Source organism: Colossoma macropomum, unplaced genomic scaffold, assembly GCF_904425465.1.
Source record: "Colossoma macropomum unplaced genomic scaffold, Colossoma_macropomum, whole genome shotgun sequence".
Classification (NCBI taxonomy): Eukaryota; Metazoa; Chordata; class Actinopteri; order Characiformes; family Serrasalmidae; genus Colossoma; species Colossoma macropomum.
In genome coordinates, this window is record NW_023495456.1 from 2944649 (window position 1) to 2956550 (window position 11902).

General features: G+C 42.1%; 1 protein-coding gene across 1 annotated transcript; it reads right to left on the bottom strand.

Moving 5' to 3' along the window:
* Positions 1-919: 919 nt before the first annotated feature.
* nudc (nudC nuclear distribution protein) lies at positions 920-10364 on the bottom strand. Its single transcript, XM_036562595.1, has 9 exons — positions 10172-10364; positions 9764-9841; positions 9408-9623; positions 7423-7491; positions 6814-6927; positions 4928-5122; positions 4710-4793; positions 4212-4330; positions 920-1154 (listed from the first exon to the last, which is right to left on the bottom strand). The coding sequence occupies exons 1-9, from the start codon at positions 10244-10246 to the stop codon at positions 1103-1105; spliced, it is 1002 nt and encodes a 333-aa protein (XP_036418488.1). The 5' UTR covers positions 10247-10364; the 3' UTR covers positions 920-1102.
* Positions 10365-11902: the final 1538 nt, after the last annotated feature.

The window sequence follows — 11902 nt, forward strand, 5'->3', positions numbered from 1 at the left end:
TTACAGCTTTCCGTTTGTCTGAGACTTTACACGCTCAGTCAGAACCAGGAGCCGCTCAGAGCAGCTCAGTGTGGGTTTAAGCTCAGAGTCCAGACTGAACAGAGCTCAGCTGAGATGCTGCAACACCAGAACAAACTCTCAGAATGTTTTAGACGAGCTCCAAACGTAGATTTTAAACCCAGATTAAACACATCTCTCTTTTCATGAGTCCATGGCTGAACTCTCACTCTATTAACACTGCACTTCATCCTTAGAGGGGAATTACACGGATTTTTCAAACTGTCTCCATAATTCAGTGTGTGAGGTGTAATCAGAGAGATTCAGAGCGGTTTGGTGTGAAATGGTTCAGATGTCTTTACAGTGGTGCTGATAGGAACCAGGGGTCGCCATGACTACAACACAAATATAGACATTTTATTTACTATCCAGAACCACCAGTGAACCTACACGAGTCTTCTGAGTTTATATGGAATGTTGATGATGGAAAATAGTGGAAAATCTGAAATAATCAGTTTTCTTTGGGGCTATTTTGCCTCACAGCGCCCTGCATGTATCCCTCCACCATGAATGGAGTTTAAGTTCTCTAAACTATCATAAAACAGTGTCTCAGTCATCAGGCAGTGAATTCATAACCATTTCATGTAGGAACTTTCTGTGAGGGAGCTTTTAGAGGTGGACGTCTGGTTCCTATCACCACCACTGTGAACAGGTCTGACTGTGGAACAGAGCGTTTTTCTTTTATGTATTCTGTTCTTCCTTTTGATGATCCATTTTGTTTATTTAAGCTGTTGCACTTTTTGCCACTTTAGTTTTATTTGTATCATTTTTCATTCTTCAGCACTTTGTCTTCATTTTTTCTTTTGCTTTTGTAAAGCAGACTAACCTGTATTTTCACAAGAAATGATAAATAATAATAAACTTGCCTTTAAACGTCTTTATTTTAAAAAAATTGCAAACGTTTTAAATAGAACAGAGGAACATGTGGAACGTGAGACAGTGTACAGTCATTTACTGTTACAGAGCAGAAATAATGGAAATGCTGTGATTTAGTTTAAGCGCTCAACGTGTTGGAGCTTCTCCACAGGAAGGACGTCAGCAGCTCTCAGCTGAACTTGGCTTTAGAGAAGTCCATCTCAGGGTGCTGCTCCATAAACCTTCAACCACACAAACACAGTCACAGTCATTATTACACATTATTACACTCACATTAGCTCACAGACACAGAATACACCGTATTAGGAAACAGGAGAGTTACAGCAGCAGCACTTACACTCACACTCACATTATACAAAATATATATACAGATGCAAACATACACCAATTGATCCCTTCACTCATATCTCCACTCAGTGTCCACTTTATCAGCTTCACTATTTTGGTGGTGGATCATTCTCAGCACTGCAGTAACACTGACGTGGTGGTGTGTTAGTGTGTTGTGCTGGTCTGAGTGGATCAGACACAGCAGTGCTGCTGGAGTTTTTAAACACCTCAGTGTCACTGCTGGACTGAGAATAGTCCACCAACCAAAAATATCCAGCCAACAGCGTCCTGTGGGCAGCGTCTTGTGACCACTGATGAAGGACTAGAGGATGACCAGTACAAACTGTGCAGCAGCAGATGAGCTATCGTCTCTGACCTTACATCTACAAGGTGGACTGACAAGGTAGGAATGTCTAATAGAGTGGACAGTGAGTGGACACAGTGTTTAAAAACTCCAGCAGCACTGCTGTGTCTGATCCACTCAGACCAGCGCAACACACACTAACACATTAATGAATCGGATTAGAAAAATGATTGACAATTTTTCCATTTCTTCACAAAGTGACGAATGCTACGCTGCACTGTTTTTCGTTGACTGTGTTGCTGCCAGCTTGTCTGTCAACAGTGACGTCACATGATGTGCCACTCGCTGTGCGATGCCATGCGCAAGTTTACGTGGCTTTGATGAGCCTAAAATACACAAAATATTTACTTTCATTTCGCAATACTGAAGCGTGTATTTGTGCTGCTGGGTGTGTGGAGGTGTGATGGGTCTAGAGGCTCCACTGTATCACGAGGTTTGCACGGACTCGTCCTACATCAGTGGAGCTGATTACAGCAAACACAGGCAGCCCAAAGTAGGGGGGTGTGGGTGGGCATGGTGTGGGGTTGAAGTGGGTGGGTGTGGGCAAACATGGTGCCAGGTTTTGCAAGCAGGATTCGGCAAGAATCACGCTAAACACAGGCGGACATGATTAGAGGTTGAATCGGCGGGTTCGGGTATTAATACTCCGTCCTGTGCTGTGAGTCTCTCTGTAAGACAACGAGAATAAATTATCAGACAGACAGACGAACTACTGCAGAGAAATGACTCTGGATTTAAATAAGAACCTCAAAGTCCTCACTGCTCACTTTCCAGGTCAGGTTACGTCACAGAGCGCTGAGAGGTGAACGATATTGACCTGCACTGTCGCTCCTCCAGAGGAACAGCGCAGGGTTAATAAACTGAGCACTGATAAGCTGAGTCAGTCTGCTGCTCCTTACTACTGTCTCTTTCTGTCTGTCTGTCTGTGTCTGTCTCTCTCTCTCTTTCTCTCTGTTATCAGGTGTCAGTGACACTCGTGACGGACTGCTTCCCTTCACATTTCACCTAAATTCACTTTAACAGCAGATCCACACAGAGAAACCGGGCCGCCTGTTACAGCACTGACACTCAATCTGTTATTAAACTTCAGAAAATTAAATATCACGATGCATATCATGTTGTGCCTCAGAGTATATATTATTTTAGCTATATCTCCCACCCACACTGTAAACATTTACATAATTACTGTACTCAATGTTTAAGAGTGTTTGCAGAGAACTCTTATTCTGGCATTCCTGCTGAGAAGGTTAATAAAACAGGACCAAAACTGGAGCACAGAGCTACTGAATATAATTATCAGCTGTGATTTAAATATCAGAGCAATAACATTATTCTAATATACAATCCCGTTAGGATGCTGTGGAAAGTGGGGTTTAAATGATTTGCACATCATTTCATTCTGTTTTTATTTACATTTTGCAGATCGTCCCAACTTTTTTGAAACAGGCTGTATAATTATAATATACGGTCTGATGACGTATCGCGCGCCTCTATGTGTTGGTAACGAAGGTTCCTGAGAGCAGCAAAGTCGGAGCTGCAGTAACTCCAGGAGCTCGCAGGCCGACACAGAACTTACACAATGAGTTTATGACTCTTATTAAAAGAGCCCAACCTGTCCTTGACTGGCAACAGGAGGAGTTAACAGGACGCCTCCACCACACTTTTATTTAGCCTGTCAAAATTTCATATGCTGTTCTATAGAGGCAATATCCGGCACCAAGCCTGTAAAACCCTGAGAACGTTCCTGAGAACTTACAGCACAATCAGCACCAGCGTACAGCAGCCACTGTGGACCATAAAGCACTAAACAGCCTCACTGTCATCTGCACACAATCAAAGATCTGTACGTTTAAAAAGAACCTGAGGAGACAAAACTGCCTTTACAGAGACATCAAATCACACCGGCACCGGACAGTCCTGCCAACACTCGGAACCACAGCATTAACACTCTGACCGAATTCTCCATCTACTGCAGACACGGTCGGTCAGCTGAGACACATTTACTGTACAAATTTAGCTGCTTTAGTTTAGCGCTGGAGCCAAGAGGCTAATGTTGCTAACAGAAGCAACCAACACCAAATCAACACCCAAATCTTTTCTGAAAATACCTCCCCAAAACTCTCAGCGCTTAGACGTCTACAGCTCTGCAATAAGGTGGAGCAGATCTGTAGACTTGATTTAGGACGAAGTGACTCACTGAGTTTACATGGACTCAATAATCCGATTATAATCGGATTTCTGCAGTTATATTCAAGTATAACATATATATGAGTACACAGACTTCTTAGATCAGAATAAGGTCTAGAAATCTGATTAAGAAATCTGATAAAGAGGCTGGATTTGAGCTCAGTAATCTGATTTCTCTGTGCTGTAAACTCTTACTCTGATTTCTTTCAGATTTTTCAGTCTGAGCATGTGTGAAAACAGACTGCGGTACCAGAAATCAGCATGTTGAGAGACAGACGAGAAGATTTTTTCCATTAGTTCACATTTCTAAACAAATATATTTGCATCTATGCCTCATGTAGAGAACTGGCTTAGAGCTCTGCCTGGATGGCCGAACTTGATGGCGGTTAAGGGCACATACTTCTTCAGGATGTCCTGCTTCTTCTGCTCCTCAGACGTGGGCAGACCCATGGACTTCTGCCTCTGGTCGTACATCATCTTCTCCACCATGCTGCGTGTCTCACCATCCAGATCAGACAGCTGAGCAGAGAGCACAGACGAAGGAGTGGAGAACCGAGAGAGAAAAGAATAGAACGCCTTTATCCTCACTGTACTCATGTGTGCAAAATGTACACAAAATTAAGTGAAAAGAAAACAACAATTTACAGTGAATGATGATTTTGTAATTTGAAATTCTGCTATTTGCTTTAAGGAAAGATTGGTTAGATTTCTGTACCTGCAAATGTGCAATAAAAAAATGATCATTTCTCATATCGTCATGGTGACAGACAGTTTGATCAAACATCACATTTTACGTCCAGCCTGATGTTTAGTATCAGTATCAGCGCTCAGGGTGGCAGCAGTGATGACCATCACACTGAGATCATGTCAGTGGGTCAGCGCGGTGCCAACTGCTCACCTTCGAGTTCTCCGGGCAGATCTTCTTGGTGTTGATTTCAGGGTCTGTGGTCACCAACTTGTTCCACCACTCCATTTTATTAATCTGGTTTGGATACAAAAATAAATTAAAACTGGTTATTTCCCCAAATAAACAGAACTGAAGTTCGAGAGGTCCAAACGGGCCGTTACAAAGAGAAGAACCTCTGCACTCCTTCGTACAGTGATCACTCCTCCTACCTTCTCCAGATGGACCGTCACCACTTTGCCATCCTCAATCAGCCAGGAGCTCTCCTCCACCTTCACCTCGTTATACAGCGGGGCGTCAATCACGGGCGGGTGGCCCTTTAAGCCCACCTTCAGAGACCGTCTCTGAATGTCCACCACCACGTCTTTCCCCTTCAGCCGGAACTTCACATCAAAAGGCACCAGGAGCTGCAGAGGAAACAACGGCGAACAACGTTAAGCACACAGGAGACGTCGCTCATCTGACTGATGAGAAACGAGGGTGACATGAAACAGTTCGGCTAAGACAACTATCCAAAGGGGCACTTTTGGACGCTTCTCAGCCATTTAGAACTATTTCACACTTTCTCTAATGAACAGCGTTTTCATCTGTGTTCATGTGGAGCATCAAGATGCCCAAGAATGTCTCCACTGCAGTTTGACAGCACATCAAAACATGACATCCCATTTGAGCTGCTAAAAAGCAAAGAATAACTAAAGAACAGTTCATTTTGGCCTCATTCTCTGGGTGGGCAGGATGGCCCCCCGTCTCCCCCCATCACTCAGCTCGATGCTAGTCAGCACAGGCGTCTGTTAGCTGACGTAACAGATCTGGCAGTGAGCGTCTCCTCTGAGCGCGTTCAGCTGTACAATAGTTGGCGGCAGTTTAAAAAGATGCGGTGGAGCTTCACAGAACTCAGAGGAAGCCTGTGTTTGCCTTCATTCTCCCAGCGCTGGAGGTATTGTGTGATTGGGGGAGTCAGAACTAGTGGGCGTAATTAGAGACAACTAAATTGGGAAAAAATTAGGGGAGTGCATTAATTAATTGTAAACTGTCTTATTTATCGTAGGCTCAAGGAAACAGAAGAGCTCTGGTGCCCATGTTGGGCTAAGGCCAGGTCCAGAAAACCACCCTGTTCCTTCCTTTAGGTTTGCTAACTTGAGAACAAAGTGTTCTACTTCAGATGAAGAGGTAATTGAGGTTCTGCTATGTCTTAATTTGAAACAGAACTGAAGCCTCTGAAACTCGCGGATGAACAGCCCTCTAATGATAAGCAGGTCAGGCTGTTACCTTAATATCACACATACTGTCGCTGTTCAGTGGGTGATACAGCAAAAATATTACATCACAACACTTCAAAACATTTTCATGATGCACGACACGCTTCACAATATTTTGTTTTCCTGAGATTCAGTATGTTGGAACTGATAAAACCTGCAGTGCCACATACAGAAATACTATAATAACGATAATAAACCTACATCTATAATTATTTTTATTCAATGTTTTCCAAACTGCACTAAATCCAGGTAAACAGGCTTAACTCTGTAATGAAAAATGTAGTTAGTCACTGTTCTTTAAGTAGTGATGTCCATGATAGGCTCAGAAAAGCATATTGACATAATTTATTACAATAATGATAAAATATCGTCACGCTGCCCACCTCTGGAGCGAGGACAGTTGTGTAATATATCCTTCTTAATTAATTCTGTGTTTTCTGCAGTTTTACTTACATACAGCAAATAAAAATATGCATGGAACTGCTTTCAAAATGTTTCTTTACAACCAAATCAAAGCTAGAACCCTGACCTAGAACCCTCCATTATGACTCAAATCATCCTAACAATGTTGATATATCATTTAAAAGACTAGAGAAGCAATAATGACCCAACAGGTGATGAATATGAAGCCATTAATGGTGAACAAAGTGGGAAGCTAGAGTTGGAGTATTGGACTATTCACATCAGGACCAAACACTAATCTCAAAACAACTGCACGGACAGAATCTACAGTCAGGCTCAGATTCAAACCCTGTCGCAGTGGGTCGGGTTGGATTCGGGCGGAATGTTCTTTGGTGTTTGGACCAAAATTTCAGGTCTGAATAAAGAAAAACACTCACGTCCACTTCCGACAGGGTTTGTGTCCATCTGTAGTCGGTCAGATCTGCTCCATTTCCAGAGTTTGGCTTCATCTTCCCCTTATCCTTCTCATCCTCCTCTCCGTCTGAGTCAGACTGAACAGCACAGCAGAAACGTCCACGTTATACATGAACATGTGGTTCATCATCTTTTGGGAAATGGAGACTGAAACTGGGGAGCGGCAATGCTCTGATAAACAGCAGGGGCGCTCTGATAAACAGCAGGGGGCGCTCTCATAGTATTCACTACATACAGTTTATCACTCTTTAGTTCTGTTTGACCTTTTTTACATCAGTAACAGCAGCTTAACTCACATTTTAACATTATTCTGATTTCAGCTGTGTGTTTATGGTCAGTTACTAGGAAACATGACAGCTGATTGTCGAGTAGTTTTAAATTTCCTAACTGGAGATAAGATGCTATAAGATAAGATAAAATTCCTAAATAAAGATCAGATTTGCTTCTGTTATATGAATTAGTGAAAAATCCTGTCTTGACCTGTCAGATCTTAAGACGAAAAGAGAGGAAGTTTCTGTAATACGACCCCTGATGTGTAAACAATCTAAACATGCGTGAATTGATTCTCTCACCTGCTTGTCTGCCTTATCAGATGATTCTGCAGCAGCAGCCTGCTCCACTTTCTTCTCCTCGACTTTCCTCTGCAGAGATTAGTGAAGAACAGTCAAGCAGGAGAACACAATCAGTCCAGAAGAGAACAAACAGAAAATCAATCAGAATAACTGGCACTTTTACCCATTTTTATTAAGGAATGTGTTTCACTGTTGTGTGATGTTGCCTGGGTGACAGGGCAATGTAATCAGATATCATCAATGATCATGTCAAGTAACTTGATGACCATGTATGAAAGGTGATAATCACCCTGCCGAGAAAGTGACCGAACTAGAGAGCTAATTTACTGTTAAACATCTAAATATGTTGGGAAATTGAGGTTCATGTTCCTTTAAGAAGTGTGCAGGCGAAATGTGCACATCTCGGCATACAGATAGACGAGAAAAGCACTGTTAAATATCATGCTCTTAAAAAAAAGATTCTTTAAGGGTTCTTTAGTAAAGAAAAGGGTTCTACAATGAACCATGAACACTCAAAGAATCCGTTGCTTGAGTAAAGGGTTCTTTACACCATGATAGGGTCCTTCAGATTGATGGAGAACATGCCATACATTGTTCTATAAAGAACCTTTCAGGGAAAGGGTTCTATATAACACTCAAAAGTGTTCTTCTATTGTTGCGATATCAAGCTTGTAACAATGGCAGAACCCTTTGTGGTGCTATACAGAACCCTTTTCAAATAGCTTCTATATAGACATGTCTACTGCATATTTTCCATCAATCTAAAGAACAATTTCACCATGCAAAACCCTGCAAAGAACGCGTTCATGGTTCTATACAGAACCATTTTCTGCACTAAAGAACCTGAAGAACTGGGAATTCAACCAACTTAATTATTATTACATATAACATGTATATAACATATATCGCTGCTGTTGGAACAAAACCTCGTATCTCCAGTTTTTGACATAATTTGAAAATACCTGTTACTCTTTACATTGTATGTAAATTTTATGAGGCATGGACCAAAAGAAACGGCCCAAAATGACTTGGAAAAATTCTGGTTCCGTTGACTTACATTACAAGCAAAGTGTGTTTTTTCCTTATCCTGTAAAGTTATTTTGAAGATATGAGGTTTTGTTCCGACAGCAGCGATATATTGTTGTTGATATATTGTTGTTGATATATTGTCGCTGATATATTGTTGTTGATATATTGTTGTTGATATATTGTTGCTGATATATTGTTGCTGATATATCGTTGCTGATATATTGTTGTTGATATATTGTTGTTGATATATTGTCGCTGATATATTGTTGTTGATATATTGTTGTTGATATATTGTTGCTGATATATTGTTGCTGATATATCGTTGCTGATATATCGTTGCTGATATATTGTCGCTGTTGCAACAAAACCTCAAATCTCCTAAACTTTTCTCAAAATAATCTCCCAAAACAACTTTCTTAATCTTGAATAGAAGCTGATAGAACAAGAGCAAGCTGGCATTTTCAAGTTCTGCAAAGAAAATGTAAAATCCCAAAACAGAGATTCAAAGTTTGGTTCCAACGTCAATGATAAATAACATTCACGACTGTATGTGCAGTAAAATGATAAAAATCGTGGGCTGGAGGTTAGGGAACCAGCCCTGTGACCGGGAGCTCGCCAGTTCGATCCCCTGAGCCGACAGTACGTGACTGAAGTGCCCTTGAGCAAGACACCCAACCCCCAACTGCTTCCCGGGCACCGTGGATAGGGCTGCCCACCGCTCTGGGCAAGTGTGCTCACTGCCCCCTAGTGCTTGTGTTCACTAGTGTGTGTGTGGTGTTTCACTGCACGGATGGGTTAAATGCAGAGGTGAAATTTCTCCACTGTGGGACTAATATGGGTCACTTATTCTTAATAATAAATACACCATCAAACATCTGCGCGAAATATCGTCCGTATCTGAACGTTTGTCCGCTGTGTATACATTTTTAAAGCAATTATAAATTTGCATTTTCCACCTGGTCTATCTCCGTCTGCAGCCTGTCCGCCTCCTCGTCTGTGAGCTCTTTAATCCTGGGCTCGTTCTCCGCCTCCTTCCTCTTCCTCTCCTCTTCAGCCTTCAGCTTAGCGGCTCGTTCCGCTTTCTCCTTCTTCTCCTTCTCCTGCCTGGACTGCTTCTCCTTCTGGACTTTGAGGGCCAGCTGACTGTGATGGGCAAACGCCTCCTTCACCAGCTGAGACGGAGGAGGAGGAGGAATAACAGACACAGTCACAAAGATGCTACCAAATGTCAACACACACATATACTAAGGAAAAAAGAGGCCTGGGAGGTCTGGAAGGTCTGGAAGGTGGTGGGAATTCTCTCACAGCTCACCTTCTCTGGAGCTCCGGGTTCACCTCCAGTAAAAAAGTCAGTCTTTCGTCTGAGGAAGCTGAAGAAGGTGTTAACCAACTGAAAAACACAGAAAACAGTGATGTGTCTGGATGTTTTGTGAGGATTTAGTTGGCTCCTTGTTGGAATTTTCCGTTCCACCTTAAATGGTCCAACAGTTACAGTAACTACTGCACCATTTAAGGTGGAACGGAAAATTCCAATACTGCTGTTACATGGAGAATTTACGTTAATCCGAACGCAAAACTGGACCTGCTAACTAAAATAAAGATGAACCTCAAGCCGATCTTCTTCTCTGAGCGCTACTGTCAATCAAAAACCAATAAATCTGCTCGGTTAGCCTCTGTTAGCCTGTTAGCTAATTGCTGCTGTTTCTGCTCCGAATTTTACCTCCTGAACTCCTCCTTCGTGCTGCTGCGCCATAACGAGCAGCATCCCGTCATACCTCTCTTCATCATCGCCCATATTAACTACCTGTTCACTGATTAAGAGGTAAAAACAACAAACAGCGAACCGAACCGAGCCGCTACTGCGGAGTCACGCTCTCAGGGCTGCAGCGCCGCCAGTTCCTGGCTACAAGAACCGCCCCGAAACTAACCAATCAGACGAGACTGCAGTTGACGGACAGGACGGAGAGCCAATCATATGTTGAGATTTTTAAACACGTCATTACTGTCGTTTTCCCCACAGAAGCAGGAGGCCCGCTGAGAGCACTCTCTAGAAATGCCTGGAATATGAATTATGAATTCATATTCATAATTCATAATCTGTGATTCCGGTCTTCAAATGCATTAAAAGATGTTACTGAATTAAAAAAATCCATTTAAACTCTCATATGGAAGACAAATAAACACTATATCTGCGTCTAAACCTGCATACTACAATACTACATACTGTACTAAACAAATGAATGGACTTCTAATGGTGGCATACTAATTTCACACCGTTTATTATGACAGTATGTGGTTTTGGACGCAGCACATATGTCCAAAACTCCTCCTTATTATCGAGTTCAGGTGTTTCAGCCACACCCACTGCTAACAGGTGTATAAAATCATGTACACATAATCATCATAGACAAACACTAGCAGCACTGAAGAGCTCTATGACTTTAAACTTAGCACTGTTGTAGGTTGCCACCTTCACCACACGCCAGTTTGTGAAATTTCTGTCCTGTTAGATCTGCCCCAGCCAACTGTAAGTGCTGTTACCCAGCCAATACTAGTAATAGCAGGTCACTGTTGGCCCACTGACAGCAAAGCTGGCAGCCCGCTTCCTTTTTGCTAAGCATTTTCTGGGAAGCCCACTGGCGGTTAAACGCAGTGTTAGACAAAATGCCACTTTTCATCACTCATTTTCCATTCACAGTCCAATTTACTTATTTTTCCTTCATTTCTTTCTTTCGTTATCCTTTGTAAATTAGTCTGCTAAAGAAATTCAACAGCAATATCATAAATACAGTGGATTATACACACCGTAAAAATGGCTCATCAGTTCTACTTAAAAAATTACTTAATGTGGTAAAAAGCAATTGAGCTGGTTTTATTACAAATATACTATATACTAGTTTTATAACTCAAAAATTTACTTTGACTCAAAGAATCATTGATTCAATGTATTTATTTAGGTTGAACAAAACTAGTTAATTTACTTGTTACTACATGAAGGAATATGTTAGGTAGATCTGATGAGCCATTTTTTACAGTGCAGCTGTAACCAATCAAACAATCATTTTATATTAGGCCTAGTCATTCTTTTTTTCAGTTGTTTGTACTATTTGTCTTCATTCAAATTGTACTCTGTTTGCATGAAAAACTAGACCTTGTGTGCAGGACAATAATCTGGGTGGTCCGAGGGTGGACTAGCAGTGGTAAACAGTCAGCAGGGCGCCACTGGACTCTGGAGCAGTGGAACCGTGTTCTCTAGAGTGATGAATCAGCTTCACTATGTGTCAGTCTGATGATGGATCTGGGTTTGGTGGATGCCAGGAGAACGTTACCTACCAGAATGCACAGTGCCAAAGGTAAGGTTGGGTGGAGGAGGGATGATGGGCTGGGGCTGTTTTTCAGGGTTTGGGCCCCTCAGTTCCAGTGAAGGGTGATGTTGATGCTGCAGCACAAA